Genomic DNA, 25,997 nt, shown 5'->3' on the forward strand with positions numbered 1-25,997 from the left:
TATTCTGAGGTACTATAGGTTCAATGTGTGTGGAGAAGGTGCAGTCTCCAAGCCAACAGGGACATTATGAAGCTTAACAGCAGCTATTTGTTCCATTGGTGGAAATGCACGGAGTAAGATTATCTACTTGGGAACACAGAAGATTGGAACAAGAAGAAAACGTGCAAACCTGTCTAACATTGATACAACTTCCCTAAACTTCTGCTCACCTGGGACTAGAGCAGAGGACAACTGTCCAGTGTGCTTGTGAACAGGAAGTGGAGATCGGCATGGACAGTCACAGCACTACAGCAGAGAAGCAATGATGTGGGCAGAGCATCCAGCTGACACTTGAGCAAAGCGTCTACAATGAGCACATCCAGAAGTGCTTAGTGGCTATGGAAAAAAATAATTACCTTCTTTAGGAATTCCCTTCTTTTTGCATTACAGGTCCTATTTTTAGCTCTTTTTTTTTAACAAAAGTCAGAATTTACAGAACGAGACCAAAAACATAAAGTGCTGGATGACTCTGGGTGAAAGAAAAGGCTTTGGCACAGGTGTCAGCTCTGCCTGCTGGCCAGGCTCCAGCAGTGGAAGCTGTCCTCACCTCTTCTGAGGTAACTCTGGCTCCTCTTCCTGTTTGAAGCCACCGAGCAATGAAGCTCTGAGCTGTCAGACTGATAGACTGTCAGGCAGAAGTGGTTGTGATTCAGCCACCGCTGAAATTACTCTCCTGATGCGAAACCTCCCTGGGCTCTACTGGAATTAAAAGTTCAAATATAAACGTAAAGGATTTGTTTTGCTAAGCTTTCTGGTGAGTATTTGTTTCTTATTAGCTCTATGTTTACGATGTCTCATTAGTAGTGATTGACCACGCAACACTGGAAATCTTTCACAGCAGACATGAATAAGGTTGTGCACAGCTGCATTTTAGTAGCATGAGCAACATTCTGAGATACAGTTTTATTCCTTCGTCACATTCTCTCACTAAAACAAGAGAAAAGAGGGTGTCCAAGCACCATGGAAGCGCTTAAAGTCATGGGACCGGTGAAGCTGAGCTCACAAGATCCCTCCTCCCACCCCAAAAGCACTGCTCTCATCTTGCTTCATTTCTTCAGCTTCCCTAAAAGTGAACCAGGATTTCCTTTGAGTACTGAAAAAAATTCTCTTTTGCCTGTCACCCACTGATTTTCTGCTTTGTTTTGTTTTAGGGTGGGGTCTTTTGTGGCTGTTGTTGGTGGTGGTGGTGTATTTTTTAATTTTATTTTTTTTTTATTTGTTTGTTCTTCAGTAAGAATGAAATGTTGCACCTATAATGTTTTATTTTCCAAACCAAATTCCAAATTGTGGTCACCAGCACCTATACCCCAAAACTGGTTTCTTCTAGCTGTCTTTCTTGACTATTCCACTAGAGACAGTTTCCCCTCCAGAACATTTCCTAAATTGTTAAGATGCCTCTAAACCAGCATTACTCCTTTCCATATTCTCCATGTGGCAATGCGAGGAACGTTCTAGCAGTGTGTGTGTGAATCAAAGTTAGTATTTCACAGAGAAAAACAAAGAGTAGAGGTCTCGCTTGTCGCTGTCTTTTTAGAAACCAGCATGTTCATACCGCATAAGTTATGATAATAGGAGATGTTCTCCTGTTCTCTTGTTCTCCTCACCTCTGCCTTCACCCTGAGGAGGAAAGCCACACTAAGATGCCTGCAACAATATCAAAGTGACTGAGGACATAGCTCCCTTGGTCCAGTGATGCTAGAGAGGATCTGTGTTTTCAGAAAAATCTCTGAGGCATATGAACTACCATGATGCTTAGTTTAGTTTCCTACAAACGGATTGCAATAGAAAAAATGGCAACTGAACTAACCATGTGTCTGTTACTGAAGAAACACGTATCTCTTAAACAACCAAGCTTCCATGAGAAGTGAGGCAGGGGAAGATCAGCAAAACAGCTAGAAACAGATGTGAAAACTAGCTTTTGTACATTGAATTTGCTGACTAAGGCCAAGCTTCTCTGCTATATCTATGTGAAGAAAAGCAGATTACAACTTCCCAGTCTTTCTGATCTAAAGCATATTTCTAGTTATATTACAAAAAAAGCCTTCTTCAGGATACACCCATGGGGAAGTTCCAACATTTTCGGTCATGCTGGCTGTCAAATACCCACATAAAGCTTTGTTCACAGGAAGGACCATTTTCTGTTTCCAGGCTCAGACTCTTACTATAGCTTAGATGAAACCCTGTAATAAAACCCTCTTACAGCTGCCAATTCTATCATATGCAGATACTTAAACTTCTGCTGAATCCCCTCACCTAATTGACCATCTACAGCCTTACTTACTGGAAAACATTGCTAAAGGTGCATTTGGTCCTCATCATCTCATATTCTAGGCATGGTCAAAGTGTAAAATTCAGTTGTTGTGTTCACCTTATAGCAGGAAAAAAACCCTGACTTAAACAAGCTAATAAGCAATAAATTAGGGTGTGTTGTTAGCATCCAAAAACTAGGTTTTAAACTAACAGACCCTCACAGTTTTGTTAGGTGGCCTCTGTGAACTCCTGGAAAGAACGTGGAGTGCTAATTGGTGCACTTGTAAGAACCCATAAAACAACCCTCCCATGACCAAGCTGCTTGTGGCACTTCCCTTTACACCCCAAAAAAGACACAAGCTGCTCCTCCAGAGGAAGAGGACACTGCAGACGTGTGCAGAGGCTGCACTGGGCTGCCAGCAGCTGCCACAGATAAGTGTAATTTCTCATTTTTGACAGAGAAGAGAAACCATGAGCAATGACAAGGCTGCTATTAAGAGAGCAGTGTCTAAGTATTACAGACCAGCTCTCTAGCCTGCAACCAACAGGAAGATAGATTAAAAAAAAAAAAAAAAACAACACAACAAAACAAACCAACAAAAAGAAAATCCAACTCCCAAGCAAGATACATTAAATGCAATCAAAATGCAAAATGGCATGTAAAGAAAAACAGAAGACAAGAAGAGTGATGTCTGTCATGTGTTACACCACCTTTAAACTTTACTCACTTATTCGTTTGGTAAGGCAAGGAAGTGTGTGCAAACTATTTAGGTGGAACTGGGATGAGGACATAATGACAGTAAGAGGTTTCTGTTAAAACATATCACTATCTGTGGTCACATCACTGAGATTTTCTTAATGAAGGGTCCAGATAAGAAAGCAGCAGATGGTCACTTCCCCCAGATCTGTATCCACCATGTGGATACATAGAGCAGCCATTTGGTTGTGCCTACAAGATCTGAGGACTGGTTTAAGGCCACTTCCCAGTCTCAGGCTGATCAGCCTTCGAACCTCTTCTCCTCCAGAGAGCCACCTTCTTCCCTGCAGCAGCTAGGGACAGTAGACCTCCCTGCCATGTTCTCACCAGAGGCCTCAAGCTGAGCAGCAGGGGACTTCTCCTTCCCATCCCTCAGAAGATCCCTGACCAGCACCCAAACCTCCTTGTACCTTGGCCTCCTTTCCACACTGCTCTTGCTTTTTGACTTCAAGCTTTGTATCTCCAACATCTCCCCACAGCAACCAGCTGCTTTGCACCTGCTGCTCCCATTTTGCTTTGTCTTATGACTGCTATGCACCAGTGGAACTCTGTTGATTGGTCTGGAGCTGATGAGGGTTACCAGACCCCCTCCTCAGCCCTTCCAGCTGTTTGTATGCCAGCTCAGGAATCACCTAGTAAGGTGATCAGTGTTCAGGACTTAAATCTTTTAATGGTTTAACTCGAATATTTTAGGGTTAAAAATTAAAAACCAACCAAACAACCCAACCAACCAACAAACCCCACAACAAACAACTCCAAACATGGAAATAAAGCAGCAGCAGACTGCAGGAGCAAGAGCAAGCAGTTTGCTTTCTGAGCTCATTTGCTGTGGAGCAAATGATGAAATACAATTGTATTTCCAACTGCTGCCTCCAAGGGAGCAGAAGAGAGCCTGGGAGGAAAGCAGAGCTCTGGAGAAGCGGGAGGTGCGGCTGCAGTTCTGGGATCTGCCGGAGGAACCCTCCGAGATGAGCAGTGTCCCATCCAGGCTGCAGCCCCGGCATGGATCAGCCAGGGCCCCGGGGTCTCTCCTGGGTCAGTGAAAGTTGACACAGCGGAGGCTCTTAAACTGCAACTCTCTTGCATTTGGTGCTGTTTACATAGCATTCCCTTTTCAGGCACTTCTCCAAAAGACATCGAAAAACGAAGCTAGAACAGTGCTAAGAACGGAAAATGAAGACTTTTGACCGCATAAATAAGTGCGAAGCCTTTCTAGGGCCAGCAACGTTCCGGTGAGGACAAACATCGCTCCCTCCTGTGGCCAGAACTACCTGTTGCTGCAGCCAGCCGTGCCTCAGGGCTTTCCATGAAAACTTGCTGCAGAAAAGATGACTCACCTAAATTTGCATCTCAACGTGCAGTCATATACACGTTCACCCGAGCAAGAGTATCACTAGAGTGACACACAGAGTTCAAGTTGGATAGACAATTTCAACTCCTCTCTCTGTGTTAAAGGGCTGCACACACACAATGCTTCCTTCAAAGGGCTGATAAATCCAGGGAAAGAAAACTTATCAGGATCCAATATGTGGAAATCTACAACTGGGTGCAGAGGAGGCTGTACGTGATGGAGTTTTTCATAGCCAGATGGTGCCCGACCGCTGCCCCTAGGCAGCAAAGAGTTAAACTCACAGACTGGCCTGGAAACTAAAGACGTGAAACTACTGGATTCCTTCACAGGATTAACACTCACCCTTAAATCTCTTCTCAGGATGTGCAGAATTCTATATAAAACTTTCTGTGAGCATTTCAAGACTTTGGTGGGTCCAGAGACCTCGACAATAATTTTTTTATAATTAATCTGAATGGTCATTTTAAGTCCAACACAGTGTGAGGATCTGCTCCTTTAGCATGTGTAAGTACCTACAAGATGGGTTATTAATGCAGTTTTGCGGCGCTGTACCAATGCACTGTGATGGCTTTAAGCCCCCTCCTTCGCCCTGGTTTCCACCTTGATAGCAAACCAGGGGATCACTCTCATTTTGTCTCAATGCAGCGGACCCTTCTTTATGCAGATTTGCATAGTAAACTTGCATAAACAGGTCCCTAAAGACAAAAAAATAAAGTAAAATAGTACTACTGCCAGGCAAACTGCTATGTAATCAACAGAACAATGAATTATTTTCCATGCTTTCATTGCTTACAAATCCCAATTTTTATATAAAGCCAAGTATATTAGAACTTTTATATGAAATACCACTGTATAATAAATTCCTCCTCAAAACCAATGCAGTGTGCAGGTAGGAATAGAAGACTATGGAATTACTGAAATCTGTGTTCTCTTTGAACTCAATAGCAAGTGATTCGTACCAGAAAGAATTATTTCTTTGTACAGTGTAATACGCTTATTCACAGGAGTAACAGCTAACTCAGGTATTTCCAGCTGCTATCAGGAACTGTTCAAATTTATCTAAAATACATAGCTACTGTTATTTCTTGAAAAGAATGGCTGGAGACCAAGAATTAAAATACCTTTAACGTAGGACATACAATGTCATTTAATCCCAGACTAAAAAAGCAAATGTGCGCTCTGGGATTTTCCCACCCCACCTTCTTCAAAACTCCTTTAAAACGTTTGTTGCTTTCAAGGTGCAAATGTCCTTGAAAGAGAAAAACAGAGAGAGCATAAAGGTGGCATCTTGGGAGCAAACTGCAACAACTTACGTCCAGGCTTTCCAGGAACTTTCAGCTGCCCTTTTTTTTTTTTAATCAGTACTGGCTGCAGCTGATCTTGTTCTATTAAGAAAACTAGACCCATTTCTATAGGAGTTTTCCCTCGAACAGCCTACCCTCCCCCCCCCATCATTAAGGAGCCAAGCTTAAATACTTTGGGAAGAAATTCATTTTCCTGCAGCAAAGGAAGACTGATGCACAAACATTAGAGCAATCTAATTTTAGATCATTCAGACAATACTCTGGATCCTTACACGCATTTATTGAAGGCTATTTATAGTCCTCCAGACCCTGCTGGAAGTACAGTCATCCATTGTGGAATTACTTGGCTGTACTCTGGTTTGGGAGGGAGGGAGGGGAGGAGGCAATCAAGAGTCTGATTGTTCTGGGGAACACAGGTATGGAGGTGTTGGGTGAAATGTTCATTTGCAGTCTGAACGAAGATCAAAAGGTTTGGCCGCTTTGCAGCTCTGCTGTTGCCAAAAACCACAGGGGCACTGCAGGACTTGGAAGTCCCAAACCACACCAAATTATAGGCCCAGATACAAGTCCTGCTCACAGCTACAGGCATGGAAAAGGGACTGTGTGCCAGAATGGGGGAAAAAGCCCTCAGGAAGTTTTCAGTCCCCTGGGGACACTTCTGGAGCAGCATAAATGGCTGCACTGTACCTCAGAGCCTGAGCGCTGAAGGCGGCAGCTCCTCGTAGGCATGAGACTTCCACAACAAAGTTGTTCTCTTTGTTGTAGGCACTTGCAAGCCCATCTAAATGTTGGCACTCCACATTCTCTAGTGCCGGGTTATCAGAAGGCCTCTTAAATCCCATGCTTTTTTCAGGTCTTCTTTTCAGTTAATTTAAAAACAAAACCAAACCAAACCAAACAAAACCAAAAGAAACAAAAAAAACCCAACCAAACAATAAACCAAAACCAAACCAAACCAAAACTAATAACAATAACAATATAAATATCAACATATCTTCTGGCTTCAGATTAATTTTTACCCAGGCATCTAAGGCAACAGTTCCAACACAGACATCCAGCGGCTGAACCGTAATTCAGGCTCTGTTCCCCATGGTACCACAGAAGCCTTTGGATCATCAGCTGCAGCTCTGCTGTTACGATGATGTAAGATGTAACTGGCTTCTCCAGTTCTCCTTGTCTGATACCTATATCATCTTTTATCACATTCAGATGCAAGTCCTGGGCCTTCATCTATTCTAGAGCAGACATGCTATTTTAGCTCATAGTGTCATGCAGATATCCAGGTCAGAGGACCCTGAGTTGAAAGCATGGAAAATGCAAGGCACCACAGCATGGCATCTTGTGTTCATCACACTGTGTCTTGGGTAGGAAAATTTGCTTTTGAAATTATTGGTGATTTTTGACAACCTTCCCCATGAAGCTGAACCACTTGGCCATGCAGAACCCACTACACTACCATTTTTCTTTAAAGCAGCAACTGCAATACACAGCAGATAGGGCTCTGTGACCTACAAATATATTTTAAGTCAGTGTCCTAGTATCTGTGTGAGCTAAATATGATCCACTACTTGAAGAGAAACAAATAGAAAGTTTAAAATGACTAGTCCAAGGCTTGCAAAAAGACTGAAATAGATTCAGAAACAGAACTCATTCCTTTTTTCCAGTTACAATCTTAACCATCCCACACAGCAACTCAGTTTGATATCAGATCTAAGTCTGCCCTCGGAAGTACTAGCAGGCAGATCAAACTGCACTGTGCTCCAAGAGGTAGTTTCTCACTGGAAGGGAACAACTTTACATTTTATTAAATTACTGTGGACTAAGATAAGTAAACAATAAAATGGGAAAAAGACAAACCAAACTGGCATAACTACTAATAAGGTAGCTCTATCTATTTTTGTTTCTTAACATCGTGATTTGTTATGATCCTTTAAGAACTAGCTGATCTCCAGTAACAGAAATCCCAGGCACTCCCAGCAATGCAGGCAGGCCAGTAGCACTCCTGCCAAGAGGGGTTAATTTGTTATGCTGCCTTTTTTCAAGGCCTCGTGATCCCAGACCTTTGAAACATCCCATGTTTGCTATTGAAATATCCCAGAGCTAAGGCACCATGGCCACTTTGGGCCATACACTTGCACACAGATGCTACTGCTGAAAAGCATTTTCCTGAATCCTTTGAAAAATGTTTAAATAGCATCAGCAAGAACAACAGCGGAGAACAAACACTGCATGGGCAATATGTTACAAACAACACCCACAAGCCACTGGAGAGGGAGCACAGCCAAGGAAGACCAGGCTGCAGTCAGGGCAAAGCCTTTAGATTCTGTGTTGGCAAGTTTCTGTTTATTTTCCTTGTGAGTAGCTATTGTATCACTGATCAGTGTCCTGAAATGACTATCTCAGCATCTTGCTGTTGTAGGAATGTAGCTACACAAATCAACTAACGTGAACACATGCAGCAGAACCAGCTAAGACAATGTTTACATTGTAAAAAACATGGTTTAAGAAAAAAAAAAAAAAAAAAAATCTCAGATCTAGAAGTGAATTAACTGTTTGAAACTATTTTGCAGTAAATTTGAAATAACATACAAGCCCAAAGATGAAGCATTTAGGTGGACTAGAAGAAGTACATGAAAGAGAGCACAGATAATCAGAGGTACAGAACAAATTCTGCATAGGAAAATACTAAATAAATTGCGAGTCCTCAGGCTTGAAACAGAGAGGTCTGTAAAATCACGTGTAACATGAGAGAGCTGAAGAGGGGATGACTGTTCACTACTTCAGGCTCACACAAGGAAATCATCAGGTTTAAAAAACAAGCCAAAGGAAATACTTTTTCCAAACAAGGCCTAGCTAAATTGTGTAACTTATTGAGTGTTGTGGATGCCAAGTATTTAAATGGGTTCAAGAGGGATTATATAAAAGCATGTAGAATACTTCCATTGATGGCTATAAAAAAATAATAAAAAAAAAACCAAAAAACCACACAACAGAAGTTTTTATGCAGCCAGATGCTTCACAAGTCCCTAAGCTGATGACTGATAGAAACTGGGTGGATGACAGGATGACCCTTCTCTCAGTCTTGCATCCCTTCCTTACAGGGCCATGAAGGGAAGACACTGGGGTGCGTGGTCTTCTGCACTTGTCCAGGATAGCGGCTCTTTGCAGAAGAGCCTTAGAGCTGTGGAGAAAAGAAGTCTGCGGAGCTCCTCACTAAGAGGAATCTCCAGGGTTAACTGTAGTTTCTTTCAGCCTGCTCTGCAGCTCATTCTCATGACTTCACTGACTTGTGGGGCAGAGAAGGGGAAGAGAGGAGAGCGAGAAAACCCGAGCAGAGAGGGTCAAGAGAACTATGGCACCATTCAAGTCACATCTAGAAACCACATAGACATACCCTTCACCTTTAAAAAAATTTTCCTCTAAAAAGCTTCTGAGAGTTTTCTTGACAGCACAGACAGTTTACAATGTCTGAAAGGTTTTTTTTTATGGCATACTACAAACAAAATTTCAATAGCAGTGCCAAGAGTTAAATGATTTACATCACTCTCTCCAGGGTGAGGCATACTCTATCCTCTGTTCTGTTAGAGGCTCCTAATAGCCCCCATGCTGCTGAGCTGTGTTTATCACTATAAATGAAAAGGTTTCCATTTCAAACCTCCTAAGCTCTTGGAGCAGGGTGTTGGGAAATGGGGGTATGCAGTCAAGTCCCAAGGGAGCCATCTGCTTCCAGCACAACCATGGTTCCTGGCTCCTGCAGGGCTCGGTACAGCTGCTCACGGCAGGAGGGACAGCAGGGCAACGGGAGGGCGAGCACTCACTCCACATCCCCCTTCTCAGCATAAGCACCTCATGTCTTACAACCTGTTCCAAGGCACTTTTCCACAGGCAGAGCCTCAGACTGACTCATAGCACAATGTCCGTTGCAGGGTTCCGTGTGACACCAAGCTGGGGTCAGGCTGGTCAGATGCTCAGCCTGGTACCAGCAATTTCATGAATCACAGATCAAAGCACGCTTGCAGCTCGCAACGTGATTGAGCTAGTTTGCCATCTCTTACCAGGACTACCCAAATCCAGATGTCGAGGAAAATTTTGCCCAGACTCCACTAAAGCCCTAAGACATTTCTGGAAAGAGAGCCACATTTCTTATTATTCTTCCAGAGCTAGATTACCATGCAGTGCAAGGCTTTCAGCAGCTAGAGAAATCCTACAGGGGCCCAGAGCTGGCACACGGTGGTTTATTCTGGGCAGACTAAGATAAAATCACCCTCACGTCAACAACAAAAACCAGTGTATCATACTGTTTTCCAGTGTAACCTCAAAGCTCTTCTATATAAAAGAAAGCAGATGCTAGAGGAACAATACAATTCCTTATTATTGAAGACAAAAATCTGTAAGCTACTCAGTTTTAATTTATGTTTTCTAAGAAGCTGCTGTAACTGCTGCAGGTTAAGTTCTCATATAGCTCCTACAGTGTCTAAATGGAAATGTCCACAAGCAACACTCCTGCAAAATTAGGGTCTCCTATTGGCAGGTAAAAGGTAAAATTTCTTTTCAGTGCAGGAAGCAATTCTATAAGCTCTTCTAACAGTAACTTTGCTTTGAAAGTATCAAAAATTGGTGGAAATACAGACAGCAAGTTCTCTGCACTTCTCCCCACCCAAAGGATTAAGCAAAGAAATCAGCCTCTGCCAGAGCACCATGTGCCTGCCTACACAGCAGAACAGAGCAGCAGGTGTCATCTGAGACTTGCTTCCCATTCTCAGTGCTGGTTTTAATCTGAGATGCTGCACTTTTGAATTAAGATAAAGCTTGAACACTGGATATGCACATCCTGCTCTCTCAACCAGAAGCAAGAAAATAGCTCCTGGCCAAACAAGGATGTCTTCCAAGCCCTGCAGAATATAACACAGGTTTTAGTACCATCCCACCACCAAGATTCCAAACTACAAGGAGCTGTGTCTGATTTAATTCAACGCTCTGTTTTCTGAGTTGCAGCAGAGATGCTACTTAAAAGGAAACAAGTGACTTTTTTGCTGAAAGTCCAGCAAAACCATGGGCCTCTGGATCCATTTTTGCTGGCTGACAGGCACCCCAGCAAGAGCTCAGCTGCCACAGGCTGCGGTGGCCTCTAGTGGCTGTTCTTCCCACATCCCAAACTCATCACAGGCTTTGGCTCATGAGGCCCCATCTGCTCCACTGCCCACCGGTACTCGCTGATCTTCCGAGAGCGGCAGCAGGGTGAGGTGGTGGTTTTGAGAGGTGCAGCAGGGGAAGGCAGGACCTGCCACTTACATACCAGTATCTGCCTCCCCTCCCCAGCTCTGGTGGAGTCAGTCACCTGACAGACAACCACTGATAAGGTAGCTCTGGTTCTTAAAATTGCATCTTTTCCTTTGGGTTTTTTTTTTTTTTTTGTTTTTTTTTTTTTTTTTTTTTAAACACAATTTCCCCTGAAGCTACAGTTTAAGCCATGCTACCTAACAATGAAGCCAAGAACCAGATGTATCTTCATGGAAGACTAATCTTATTTAACATTTTCCTTCAATTAGCTTGAGGATTTACGTTACAAATGCAGGTTTTGACAATTAAGTAGTTCAATAGTTCTTCCAAAGCAAGTCTGATGTACCTGGAGATCCACTGAATACAGAGATCCTGGGATCTGTAGTCAACCCTCCACCATGTGGCAAAATAAACCCATGGGAAGGTGACATCCATAGCAAACCTTTCCCCAATTGTCTAATGGTCCCTAACTCCGGTAGCTGTCTGCAGTTCCCCAAGTCCGGCCTAGATCCCCAATAGATCAGTCTAGTGGTTATGTTCCAGATAGAGAAGAGTAAAATTTCACCCAATCAGAGAAGCTGAAGTCTATGCAGGCTTTTAAAGTTTCTTAGCTGAAGAGAGTGGAGACATTCACCCCCAAATTTACTATTCAGACAGCTCCCAGGACACACCAGATGCTGCCCAGTGCAGCTTTTGGTATTCTCCAAGTTCATGGTTACCCTCTCAAGCTCGGAAGCACTGCTCAAAGGATACAAAACACTGCACAAGTGTTACCGCCAACAAGTATCATCTTCCCGAGGGAGGACCAAGGCGGTTTCTCAAATTTACAGAAGGCAAGTCTTGAAGCACTGGCAGTTTTGTGCCAGCTCCAGCCCAAGTTAAGCGCCACTTCAGCTCCAGGAGATTTCCTGGCTCTGTGTTTGGTGGTTCCAATGAACATCTCAAACCAGAACACTAGATGATGTCTTTGACCAGTGCATCTCTGCTACTGACACCGCAGGGCTGCGAGGCCAGATGCTACAGATGTGCCTCCGGTTTTGTAACAGACTATTCAAGCACAGTTTTAATTCCATACTCTTTATTGTGATAGCCAGGAAAACAATAACAAGGTGATTGCTTATTACATCTTCCACAGACTGGGGCTCCAGGCCTAATTGTCCTGGGTAGACACGCGCACACACACGTGCACAAAGGACAACCCTCCCCACAAAGAACTTACAATCTGAATAAACAAAACAAAGATAATGATTAATCAAGAAATAAAGTAGAGGAATCACCTGCGTGAGAACACAGGAAAGTCCTGGCTTGGCTTCCAGTCTGGGGATTAGGAGATGAAATTCCTACCCTGGTACAGTATTCTCATCACCATGGGCTGAATTCTTATCTGTTAATTACAATGCAAGACACATTCCTCAACATTTATAACTGATCTAAGGAGACAGAAAGCTCAAGTTCTAGACCATAATTTCTCAAGTGATATACAGCAAAACTACAGTTTAGCCAATAGGTACAGCTTTGTAAGGGAAGGCCTGGTAAAATCACGCCTCCAGTCTGTAACTTAGGCTAAGCAGAGGAGGGCTCTGAGAGAGTGACTCAGCTGGAACAGAGGAGTCGAGGCATGCTGTGTGTTTGCACCGTGGTGTTTGGTGGTTGGTTAAAGTGGGTTTGTTGTGCCTAAGAAGTATGTAAACTAATGGTTGACTAACAGCATAAAAAGGCTGGGTTTTTTGTAAATAAAGTTCCTTCTTTGCACCTGCCTGGGGACTCCATACTGCTCTGTGCTGCCCGTACCGACACACTACAGTCTAGAGATTCAGAGATCTTAAGGGCCTGGTTTCATAAATGAGAAAGGCAAAAATACTGAACTGCAATGTGGAAAACAAACCTGTTCAGGAATACCAATTTCTGCTGAAACAGTCAAAACATACTATTGTATTTTTTTTTCACTTCAGTGTATCAAATTGCCCAATGCTTTTGCATATGAATTGAAAAACTGTGTTATGCTGCATGGCGATGCCTGACCTTTAATGTTATCCAAAATAAATAAGGACAAAGAATGAATACTGAAAAGCTGTCAACCTACAAAGCTACACTCTAGCTGCTCTGATCCTGCAAAAAGTTTCAAACAAAAAGAAGAAAAAGGACCCATCATTTCTGGCACTGACATCACAGATTTGCCATCCTTGAGCTGGATAAAAATAAAGTATTTGCAGAAACCTAGAATAAAAATGACAGGACACAGAAAGAGATCAAGAGCAAGTGTACTGGATTCAAAACTAGGTAGAATGTTTTATTTTTTTTTAAACATGAAATAAGTTATTGCCTTTTGTCTTGTCAACATCAAAAGAACTTCACTAAAGGCAAAAGCAGCCTGAAAGGCTGCAGTGGCAGCCCAACACTCCTCACCCATCGCTCACAGAAGGGGAGCTGACAGCTGAAGATGCCAAGGGCTGTCCTGATTCACCCACAGAGGCACTGTCTCTCTGGATAGCAGCTACACCCAAACACCACCTTGCAGTACTGGCTGTATTGCAAGGTCTTCATCCTAGAGAGTTTCAGCTCCCATCACACAGGTTCCAATGAGATCCAGCACAACAATGTGCTTAGTTCTTGTACGTCTGATCCAGAAACACTGGCACTGCTCCTGTTTAAGTTCTGAGGAGCATGCCAAATTCCTCAATGCATACAGAACACATGGATCCTAAACTGTGCAATTCAGGGAGCAATGAGAAGAGGGGATGCTCACCAGACATCCAGCACAGCAACTGACAGTACCAAAAAAATGAACAAGCACAGGCTAATCTAGTGCTTGGGAGATAAGCCATGACTAATGTGAGAAATTCAAATACCATGACCAGATGATAACCAATGTCAGTCCTTCAAAGGACACTTACTCTTCTTAAAGGATCTCCTAAGTTGTCTCCAAGCCTTAATTTTGTAGGACTTTCTTATATCCTGCACAAGAAGTAACCCAGCAATTTGTGAACCAAGATGATGACTCCAGGCATTAAACCAGAGCCCCTAAAGGCAGCACCTTTGCATCTCTGACTGCAGCTCCCACCCGCCTGTAAACATTACAACCATCACGACTGTCTCTACTTAGTGCCCAAGTCCCTTCAATACCAACATTCTCCACAGAGAACAATTAGGAGAGCAACAACAAATGCTGCACAGGGAGCCTATTGAAGCTTGCCATCTTCTACAACACAAGCCCCAAGGGCTGAGTCACAAATGGAACCAAACCCAAGTATGACCTAGGGATCAGCTGATGAATTTCTTGGAAACATGAAAACAAAGTAAGAGAATCCAAACAACCTTCCCTACTAGGTACCTAGACGGGCATACAGTGCAATTCTTACAAAGCTCTCTGGAAGACCTACCTAATACATGAAGGATTCATGTGGAAACCAAAGATCCCACACCAGAAAGAGCAAAAAAGCTGTAGTTTCCTGGCTCTAAAGGAAAGTAATCTTGTTTTTTTTTTTTTTTTTTTTTTTTTTGATCCTGGGGAAACTACATTTTCAGAATTCCTATTTCTGCACCACCAGTATCACTTTTCCCTGCTTGGAAATCCCAAAACTATGACAGATAAAATGCATTTCTGTACATTAGACCATGTTCAGTATTTTCCCTTCCCCCACATCATCTGCAGAAAACCCATTAACATTTAACCAGTTTGGCATGTAGCAGCTACCAGAGCGACCAGCTCCCTTCTGGAATTGATGACTGGAAGCCTTTCAGTGATCCCTCCTCATAATCTATTGTAATTTTCAACCAAACGCACAGACGAAAGGGGCAGCTGCCTTGGAGCTTGTTTCACCTTCTCCCAGCATCTTTTCTTCTTGCTTAACCATGAAAACTGGAATACCTCCTCCAGGATTACCATCAGGCAACTAAGCCAGTGGAAGAGCAACTGAGCCAACAAGCCTGTTCTCAGCTGCAGCCAGCTCCCTGATGCAGCTCACCATGCCACCAGGAAGGCTCACACTACACAAGACAAGAGGCAGAACCCCACTTCTGGCAGCAACATGCATTACATTTGGCTTCGCATGACCATGAAAATACTCCTTTCCCTTTAGCATCAAGTTTTGTCCCAACAAGTCACCTCAGGTGCTGTTAAGCCAGAAATCTGCAGGGCAGGAGGACTGCAGATGTGTATCAACCCTTTCCATCAAAGTCCCAAGTACTTGTACCAAAGTACCACATTGCTTATTACCATTCTGGAGAATATAACTCTATAAACACAACTAAAAATTTTCACTAGAAAAAGTATTTAGGAAAATTATCACATCCTTAGCAATAACTACTGATTTTCCAAATGCATTATCCCAAAACAGTTAATGTACTGCCAGCACAAATATTCTAACACCAGCAGAAACAGCCTGTGTGTTTCCTCTGCACGGCAAACCCTTTGGTTATTCCCAAGTGTGGGCACAGGATCACCCAAAACGCAGTATTTCCAAATAGATGCATTCACAAACAGTTTACACAGGAGAAACCAACCATTGCAACTAGTCAAGAGGAGGAAGTGTCTGGATGAAAGCAAGACTTCTGAAACCTCAGTTCAACTGTTCTGCATTCCTTGTTTGTACTTGAAGTTACATATAATTACTCAGTAAAATACTGGGTTTGATAGTAGATTCAGGCATATAAACCAAATGTACATTGGAGGGAAGGAGGGTAAAGGCTTGAAATCATCTGTTTTAAGCCTTGAAAAGTTCTGACAAGATGGGGCAGGAAGGAGGAGATTCAAGAAAAACCCTAAACCTATCAAGCCCTACCCACAGTCTGCATCAATGACTCAATTAAAATCCACCTGCATGGACAAAACCTTCTCTCTGTGGGACCTGGTAAGTGCCCAGAAGTAAATTACTACAGCCTAAGCAAAAATTATTTTACTAGGCATAGGAATACAATGAGCTCTTCAGTCATTTCCATTGCTAATTTTCCTGATTCCATAATTAAGAAAACATGATTAGACAACTAATCATCTTCCAGCTTACTGAATCCCAGATTATATACACAGAACCAAAATGCAGTACTATTTGAAAATTGCTTTTAAGCTATTAAAAAGAAGTTATCCAGGCAAACAGTAATCTTATGCCAAAACAAGCAACATCAAATTGGAAATGGAAGTCTCATAGTCTAAATTCATGGGGGTTTCCACCCCGAGATAGAAAATTAAAAATTATTGCTTCTGCCTCATCCAAAACGATACACATGTATTTTTAGTTATGACACAAAAGAAAATGGCTTTAAATACTCTACCCTTATTATAGAACAACTGAAATTATTCTTTACTCTTCGCAGAAACAGTTCCTGTAAGGCAAGGATGAAAATTCAGCCATTGTTGAAACAAATCTATTTCTTTATTTTTTTCCAAAGTCCAAAGGCCAAGTACGTCCGTAAGGCCAAAAGGAGACAACAAGCAACATCAGAATTTAGAGGCAAGAATAAACTCTTGTGAAGTTTTTGGAAGTGAACCTGAAGTTTACATTTCAAGACCACTGTGCCAAATAATGAGATTAACAAGAAACAGTTTGCCTTAGAGACACAAATATTACACCCTCGGACTCCAATAAAGAATTACCTTAAATGATTCCTTCTTAATTTGTTGCTCCACCCTTTGTGATTTTGGCAGCCGCAGGACAACCAGATATTACAAGTGAAATCATATAAAAATCTGCCTCTTTTGGCTTAAGGTACAACTGAATAGCAAGGCACATGGAGTCTGCAAAAGGTCTTCTGAGAAACGACAAATATGAAACATGATTTTGTGCGGCAAGTATTTAGTGTACGCAATTCCCTCAAAATTTCCGAGTTCCGATTTCCCGGCTTCATGGTCAGACAGAATCACAGTTTTACCACTTGAGTATTATTTTCAAATCAGGCTATGGCATCAACACTCCCACAGAGGCAGATGGGGCACATGACAGGGCAAGCTGCCCTAGAGGGCTCTGACAGAATGGATAGTGACATGTAGTCAAGATTGTGTACTAAAACGTTTATTCTGTATAGTAAGCAGCCAAACTGTAGAGGATACAGAATGCAGATTTATGATTTTTTTTTTTTTTGCATATAAACAACTATAATAACAAGGTTCTAATTAAAACTACTTTATTTATCAGCTTGATTGCTCATAATGACTTCTCTCAATCAATAAGCAGTTCAATACGTGGGTTAACTTAAACTAATTTAGCAACTTCTTCTCAAGACTGAATTAAATCTCTAACTCATTCTCTTGAGTGAAAAGTGTTGAACTATACCCATTACAGAAGGGTGCAGAGGAAACACTGAGTGCATACTGTACTGGAAAATTAACTGGACAAGGCTTCACATTTAATACAATTATAAAAGACAGATAATGGAAAAAATCTTAAATTAAGATTTTTCCAGTTGTAGCAAAGGGCACAGTAAGTCAATTTTAAGAAGTTGAAGCTTTTAAATATTTTTTCTCATAAAAATATATATATGAAAAAAATCAGGCTATTTCCTGACAGAGTTGAAGCAAAGTAAAGCAGTTAGAATAAAGGAATGTTTCTCATCACTTGATCCATTTATCTAACAAATTCCCTCTTTGCACAGCATTAAATGCCTCCTAAAACAATCACAACAACACATTCTAAGAACCTCCCTCTCTAAAATCAGACAGACAAGTTCCCAAGGAAGGTCCAACACACACTAGTTCTCCAAGATACGCACGCTTCAAAAGCACAGATGGGCATTAAGGGGGCTACTCAGATTGGCTCTTCCTATGACAATACACACACCTATACTTCAAAAAGGTGTTTTGTTCCTTAGAAGAGATTTCTAGCCAACAAACAATAAGACTCTGCAACGTTTCCAATTAGTTCAGTTTTGTTTTAATGATATGAGGCAATTTTTTGAGCAGACATTGTGTAGCTAGTAACTACAAAATAAAGAGGTTGACCGGTGTGGTCTCAGAATCCCAATTTGAACTGTAAATCTGAATCAAGGTAATAAACTGAAAAAAACCAGAGTATCTGAAAATACATACTAAGTTTTTACTTCAATTTTGCAATACTTCTTGAAGAACTTGGAAAAAGTGAAGCTGGCAGAACAGCATGTATCACCAAGATTACAAAAACTGGAAGGAAATAATACATTGCAACAGTGACCCTCATTAAGTGAAATTATTTCATCACAATAAATGTTTAAAAAAGTGTCAAAGTTGTTCAAAAAGTGTTGTATATCCCCCCGCAAGTACTTCAAGACAGATTAACTTCCTTCCTTAGTCAAAATGGCTTTTAAAAAAAATTTCTCAAAAACAACAGCAATAATCAAAACCATGAATTGTATTTTCTTTAATCCATAATATCTCTAGTGCTGTAGGGCCATCCATGTAAAAAGCAGATTCTTTGGGGACATTAGTCAATTAACTTAATAAAACCCAGTTTTACGAGGATTTATCCTTCCTGCTACGAGGCGAGTCTGCTCCATTTGAGGTCACTGTTCCATTTATTCCATTTTCTAGAAAAAAGAAAACCTTTGTCAAGCACAATGAGACACTCTGTATTTTATTACATTTTTGTAGGTCCTATACAGTGTTAGCTTCTTTTCCGACATGTCTCCTTTGTTAAACCTCATCATTGTCATTGGCAATGCAACAGCATAACCAAGTTTTTACAAAGTGCAACATTTAAGGTTTACTATGATCAAGTCTGGTTTCCTGACACGGCCAAACGCCAAACAGCACTAATTTTTTTGATTTTGAAGTTATTTGCTTTCCATTTAAAATAAGCTGTAAAATTCCCCCATCTAAGACAGGTATAACGCAATTATTTTGTGACCGTAACCACAATTCCCATTAACCATCTTTTTCACAATTTGTTTACTACTTGCAAGTCTCCACTGAGGCTGGGTGAAAACCAGCAAATTCACCAAATTACATGAATGAAATAGTTTAAGATGTTTTAAAAAATTACTACCTATAACTGATTAAAAAGCTATTTACATTTTAAATATATTTAAAAATTAATTAATTCCACAAAAAACATAATAAGACACAACGAACATGAAGCTCTGATTAAGTAACACCGACACAGGAAACAACTTTCACTCAAGAAAAAAAAAATCTAACCAGATTTTCCAACAACAACAAAAAAATCCCAACACCACACAAATACCAAACAGTGATGGCTACAAATCATCAAAAGGGAGTACAGAAATATTCTAAAGTGCATCATTTTAATAAAAAGAATCGTGAAAAAGAATCATCACTGAATTATCTTTGACCATAAATCTCAGTTCTCAGGACAAACAGTCCTCAAACACACTACGTTCAGCCTGTCAAGCAGTGGAGCAAGTTGGCAATACATGGCTGGTAGCAGAGGATAACTGAAATAAGCTTTGGAAATGACTCAAACAGTTTCCAGAAAGTGCAGAAGTTATTCAAACTAACAATGAAATACGTAGAAGTGTAACTGGTTGTACAACAGAAATACTGAGGCATGGGATTTTTTTTTTTTTTAAATAGAGCATGTAATTTTCCTTGGAGGAAAAAGCAGCCAGCTCATCGCTCATGCTCTCTGCATAAGAATGTGAGGTAATCAAGAACTCAAACCTGGAGTCATTAGTTAATTTTCAAATGCTTCTACACAGGTTTAGAGTAGTAGGTAGTTGTTACCTCCCCTTAAAAGAAGTATCAAAATTCTATTTTTAGTAAAAACAGTTCAATATAACGTTATTTACTGGATCATCAAACCAACTCCTTGCCCCAAAACCTCAGAGTTTAGTGGCAATGAAAAACAAGCTTGAAATCAATTCCAAGAAAAATTTAGAATTAATTATAAAAACAGATCTAAAAATGTGTCTGTTCCCTTTTCATAGGGGAACAGAACATAAGCATTGCACATTTTGTTCAAGTAATAAAATTAACTAAAGAAAAGGCAATTTCTTCATTCAGTCAATTAGAGTAGAAAAAACAATTAATCAATACATAGTGGATTTTTTTACCAATAAAACCACAAACACAACAATATTCACCAACACCATTTTTGTAACTGAGTCACCTCACCTGCAAGTGAAAAACATGTTTTTTTAGCAACTATATTTAAAAAAAGGCTCTTTGTTACCTAAAGTCAAGGCAACAGGAAAACTGAGAATACAAACCTCTTTCTTTTCTGGAGTTCTTTCCTTTAGCTGTTACAAACTTCTTCTTCACTGACTGAGGCTGAGAAGAATGCTCTCTCCACCTCCGAAGCTGGAAATTGATGAATTTCCACATCATAAATGCCTGTGACATGCAGATGGAGGCCAGCACACTGATTCTAGGGACAAACACAGGTGAAGGTCTGTCACAACCTTTATGTCATCATGTAGAGAGGAGAGCAAAGTAGAAAACCATTGCAGACAGTTTTTTTGTATGTCATAAACTGCCTTTTTACTCAGGTCCCTCAAACACATTAGAACACGAAAACAAATTTGTAAATGTTGTTTCCCTTCCCCCCCCCCCTTCCCTCTCTCCTACTAGAACCATCAGTTATCCAAGCTATGCAAGAGTGACCTGATGTAGGTCACCTGGGCTTACAGCAGCCAAAGAAAACTGGATACCCAGTGAAAGTGCAGTCTTTGCTCCCCCATCACAACTGGGAAGCACTGGATTCCTTCAGTGCTTTCTCCTGTCCCTTCTCAGTACTACTCTCAGGGTACCAGGTAGCAACACCTGAAAATGACTTAGTGAGTCCTGCAGTTCTGAACATCAATTCTCCAGGATAATGCTGACTTTGGCAGTGCTTTGGCAACTTGGTTTCCTGGACAGAACTCATAAAAAGGCCAGGTGGTTGGCTGAATAGTCTGCATCACAGATCAGCAATATAGGAGCTGTAATAAAGGCGGAGAAAGAGGCAGGAACTTTCAACCAAAACCACAGATGCTCTGGGCATGCCTTGACCTCTATAGAAAAATTCACTGCAATTATATCTAAAACTCACTAACTCTAAAACATTTGAAAGTAATCTCTGTAATTAGATACTCCTTTTAATTTTGTCTCTTCTGGAAAAAAGAAAGTAACCAGTTACAGATTTCTCAGCTGTGGACTCTAAATTCTTCCATTCATTTCTCTGTGCTTTACAAGGTTGTCACAGAAGCTGCTCCTGTTGATCTGTGGGTCGGATGGAAACACCTCACCATCCCGAGTTACCACCATCAGCACACCACTTCTGCTGTGCACTTAACACAGGTTTACAGCTCACGCTCAAGAACTGCTCAAAGTTCACTGTACCTAACGGCCAGGATATTGAAGTTTCCAGTACTGAAATTCAGCTGCTGATCTTCTGCTCTTGCCAGTCCAAAGCCAAAAGTGAGGACCGAAAGAATCAAGGTGAGAAGCCTTCCCAATACAAAAAGAACTGCCCAGAGTGAAAACCTACAAAGAAAACCACCACAAACACTGTGTGAATCTTCCATGCACAATGCAAGTACTAACAATGGAAATGTTTACTTCTTATGAAATGAACATTTGAAATTTAAGAATTCACCTGCATCATTATTTTCCAACTATCTAAACTAGTCTTGTATTGTCTTCTACTAGAACTTGTAGAAGACAAAAAGCAAGAAGAGTCCTGCCTCACAGTCTTCTTTTTACAAGCCAAAAGTATATTCTGAAAACTGATTTCCCTTCAACGGAAAGTGCTTGCCATTACTACTAGAATGTAGGCATAGTATTAGTTCCTATAGAACCAGTTGTATTAGCAAACCATGCTATTCTTTTCTCTACAAAACTTTCTTTTTTTCCCCCCCAAATGTTAGTACATTGTGTAAGATTTTATTTCATCTTATCCTGCCACCAATGTTTACTTAAACAGGTGAATAAAGTGAAAAAACACTTGTTTTAGAGACATAAATACTAGAACTAGTCTGCAAAAACAAGGTATCTAAGGGAAGAAACACTGTTTGAACTTCCTTATAATTGTGGTTAGTTAAATTCACAAGGCTTTGGGACAGAAATTACACAAATTGAAAAGATAAAGACTACTTACCCTTTCTGGTATTTTTCATCACTGAAGTAGAAAAGACGGGATATGTGGAAAAGAAATTCAACGAAGTAATGCAATACCAGAAGAACTAGTCCAAGATGGGTCAGACTACCAAAAACAAGTAAAAGAAACACTCAGAGATTTTGCTAGAGGTTTAAGACAGAGGATGAAGCCAGCAAAAGTTCCAGTATACTCACTTCAGGAGATAGGCTCCAGCAATATGAAAGAGATAAAGTCCAATGTAGACAATCTGGCGAAAGATATCTTCCTGTTAGGAAGAAAAAAAGTAATCACACGTTATACACAATGCTATGTATCATTGTACAGCGAGCACCCAGATCTCCATGGGGAAAAGAGGGTAACACAAACAAGAGTAGGGTAGGAAATCCAGGGTAACACATTACTCTGCAAGTCCCAAATAAATTAACTATTCCGATGTTTGATTTACTTGCTTTGGAATTCTTTTGATTTACATTTTTGAACATACTTTTTTAGTTTTCTGGAAGTATAATTCTGGAAAAGCATGAAACCAGTACGCCAACTGTAAGATGTAGAAAAACTTCATTTGAAACCTGTGCAAAACAGCAAGAATTGAAGAATATTACTTTATTAATGAACTTGAAACATTTCAGAAGTTTTCTAGTGAACACATTTAATCATCAACTCTAAAGAAAATATAGGCCCTTCCTGACAGCAAACTCAAGAGTAAAATTTTTGAAAAGCAAAATCATTAAAATAAAGCTTGCAAAAGAATAATTCTTTACACAATAGCCTACATAAAGAGAACTCTCTGTGCTACAAACTGACAATCAAAATTCCTTTATAAATGTGAGCAAAAATACAGTAGTGACTAATACAGTTTTACAGACTACTTATTCTACAAAGATTGTCCACGATACACCCCAAGTTTAAAATACTCCCTCCTCTCCCCTACAGCCTTCTAAAGAGGGGGCCTTACGGCATCAGAGTGTGCGGATAGTCCCTCCACAGAGAGGTTGGATCTGATATATAGTTCTCCTAAAAAACACAAACAAAAAAACAGCCCAATAAACCCTCAAAGATGATACTTCCTAGTCAAAAGTAACAAATGTACATGTATACACATATTTAAGTGTTTGCTCATGTGTACATACAAATGATGTGCACAACTACACACACAAGTAAAAGCAGCAGATAAATATACTTCCTTTTAGAAATAAAACCCTAAAACCAAAAGACAGCTGTATTGGCTTAGAAAAATAAGAACCAACCAATGCATTTATTCAAGACAGAACGTCCTTATAAGATGGAGGTTATTTCAGCATTACTACAGCCCTAAATCTGCCCATGTAAACTGCTGACAAGCTTTGAGCTTAACTAAGAAAAGGGAAGTTGTTTTTCAGGAGTTATGATGTTAGGGGGGGAAAAAAAACAAACAAAAAACCCACCAAAAAATCATCCTCTTCCTCTTTTTTGACACTAAGCTCATATACATAGAGTCACTAGCAAAAAGCAGTCACCTGGAAGCACCCACTCAGCTGTGCCTACAGCAATCTGTCCGCACACCCGCTCCCTTGGCTCCCACAATGCTTTCTTATAATTTATTTTACATTAATAAGATAACACAGAAAAACTAGAGAATGAAGCACCGTAACAGAGTTTGAAAGTTTTACCTTATTCAGTTGGCAGTAAATTAGCTCAGACTGAGCAACAGTAACACTACTAGACTTTAGACTTTATACTCAGTTATGACTAGAACCTACACAGAAACCCTAAACTTATCTCTGCTTTAATATCAAAGCTAGCTAAAAGCAAAAGAATAAGCCAAAAACTTCTTTATCATCACCATCATAAGTTTCTGAAATCTAATACAAACAGAAGAGAAGCATACTTACAGAGACAAGAATACTTGTACCCCAAACACAGGAGAAAAGGTAGAACGCACTAAGTTGCCCAGACTCATTGAACTTGCTATGCTTTGTTTTTGAGAAGTGCATTTTCCTGTTGATTTTCTGAAATGAAAGTCCATTGTTATTTATATGCTGTAGTACTTAACATTTACCTGTGAACTGCATTGGAACGTCTAGAAGTTTCAACACATGTATTAACAGTTAAAGCTTTAATGCAAAAGTTTACTTTTAAGCCAATAGTCTTAAAGTCTAAATAAAAGCTGGCAATTATCTTGATGAAAGGAACAAACGTGTTGTACTTACATCCAGTATGTACTCCTGAATTATAGCATGTATGATTATTGCTACGAGCATGTAAAAGAAAATTGTGGCCAAGTCTTTGATGCCATAGTGATAGAGAGAGACTGTTTCTGCAGATTGTTCTAGAAGACAAACAGAACAATCCGTCAGGCACCAATATGGTTTAATGGCAAACAAGTTTGTTTCTCAAAGACAAACCTTTCAGACAGAAGCAGTTTGTAGTCAGCTGACCAAACAGAAGTTAAACTAAACTGTCCTTGTGAGCTAGGTCACTAGATTGTTCAGGCATCTCCATCACATCACAAATTAAATTTGATTCTGGAAAGATGAACTACAAAAATGAAAACCCAAGGGTGATTAGCAAGCCTACCCGAATGCATTGAAAGGGGACAATAAAATGATGTTAAACTATTGCTCTGCATTGACTAGTAAAGATTGTCATTCACAGAACCAGAACAAGGAGTAACATGAACTTATTTACCAGGCAGATGGTGCTTTAGCACTAACAATGAACACAGAAGAACAGAAACATCATCCCTAAACTAATTAATCAAAATGGAGTTTTACTAAAAATACAGTAAACTCCTTAGCAATTGGTTGTTATCTATTTAAACTGACAAATTCAGCTACCCTCAGGCTAGAAAGTCATAGCACACTAACACGGTCTGAACCCACTGTCTCATGACTAGCCATGCCCCTGCAAGACACATACCTGTGGCAGGAATGGTAATGTTATACTGAAGTGTAACAAAAATGACCGAGGCTTTTGCTGTAATCTAGAGAGAGAGAAAAAAATTCTATAAATTCTCACTGAAATGAACTATACAAAACTGAAAACATTTGCCCAGTTTTAGCACATTTGTTCCCTCCCACAAAACCAATCAACTTGCTACTGCACCACTCCCCGAGTGTAATCCATTGCCACAGCAGAACACACTGCATGACCTCTACAGGTTTGTTTGCAGAATGCCCAGTCTCACAAATCACACATCCTCAAAAACACTGCTTACAAACAGGCAATCTACAACACTGCGATGAAATTGTAGTATTGCTGCAATTCTTTCTCCAGTCCATACTGTAGTATTACATTAATAGCATGTACAATAGCACACAATCCCTAGACCACAACGAGTGCAGCAATGGCTGAGAACAAACTTCATTTAAAACTTTTTTTTAATTTGATAAAATTTGAAGGTCAAATGTTATTATACTCATAAATCTGGGCAATTTGGAAAACGTGGGCAGGAAAGGAGCAAAGGCGTAAGAACAAAGAACCATGTTGGGCCAGCTGCATACCAGCTCAATGCAATTCCCATTCTTTTGACCCTGAAGATCCTTTGGCAAGAAATGTAAAACAAATTAAATTTAGCAGTAGTGGCACTAATCCTTTAGGATGGGCAGTATGAAAAAGCAGAATGAATAAAAGATGGGGGAAAGTTTGTTCTAAAGGATTTTTTATTATTTGTGGTGGTGATATTATAAAACCCCCAATAAATAAGCAGGAGCACAGCTTCTTATCTGTCAAAAAAGCATAACCTAATTTTCACCTTTACTACATCTTTATTGAATCCCAACACGAATCATCATGTCTTAACAGAGAGGGAAAGCCAGCGAAGCTGAACAGGATTATATGATCGTTTGTCACTGCTGTGAGAAGCCACCATCTTTGTTGCATTTACAGGACCAACAAACAAACAAAACAACAACTCCAAAAATCAAACTGTATTTTGGAAGAATACTTTGAGTATCTGAAGATAATGATTAAGTTACTACCAGAATTTATTATTGTTCACAAGAAATAAGGTTTATTTATTTTTAAAACCAGTGCTT

At 40.4% G+C, this 25,997-nt stretch overlaps 1 protein-coding gene across 1 annotated transcript; it reads right to left on the reverse strand.

Moving 5' to 3' along the window:
- Positions 1–17,831: 17,831 nt before the first annotated feature.
- TRAM1 (translocation associated membrane protein 1) lies at positions 17,832–24,943 on the reverse strand (the record flags this gene model as incomplete). The annotated part of the gene is made up of 10 exons (XM_008937164.1): positions 17,832–18,472; positions 20,114–20,271; positions 21,225–21,368; positions 21,982–22,086; positions 22,176–22,246; positions 22,466–22,550; positions 22,937–22,995; positions 23,853–23,969; positions 24,171–24,289; positions 24,880–24,943. Coding segments are annotated over 10 exons (996 nt in total), but the record flags the coding sequence as incomplete, so codon positions are not given.
- Between the last annotated feature and the right edge of the window lie 1,054 nt (positions 24,944–25,997).

Source organism: Merops nubicus, unplaced genomic scaffold (assembly GCF_000691845.1).
Source record: "Merops nubicus isolate BGI_N331 unplaced genomic scaffold, ASM69184v1 scaffold29343, whole genome shotgun sequence".
NCBI classification, from domain to species: domain Eukaryota; kingdom Metazoa; phylum Chordata; class Aves; order Coraciiformes; family Meropidae; genus Merops; species Merops nubicus.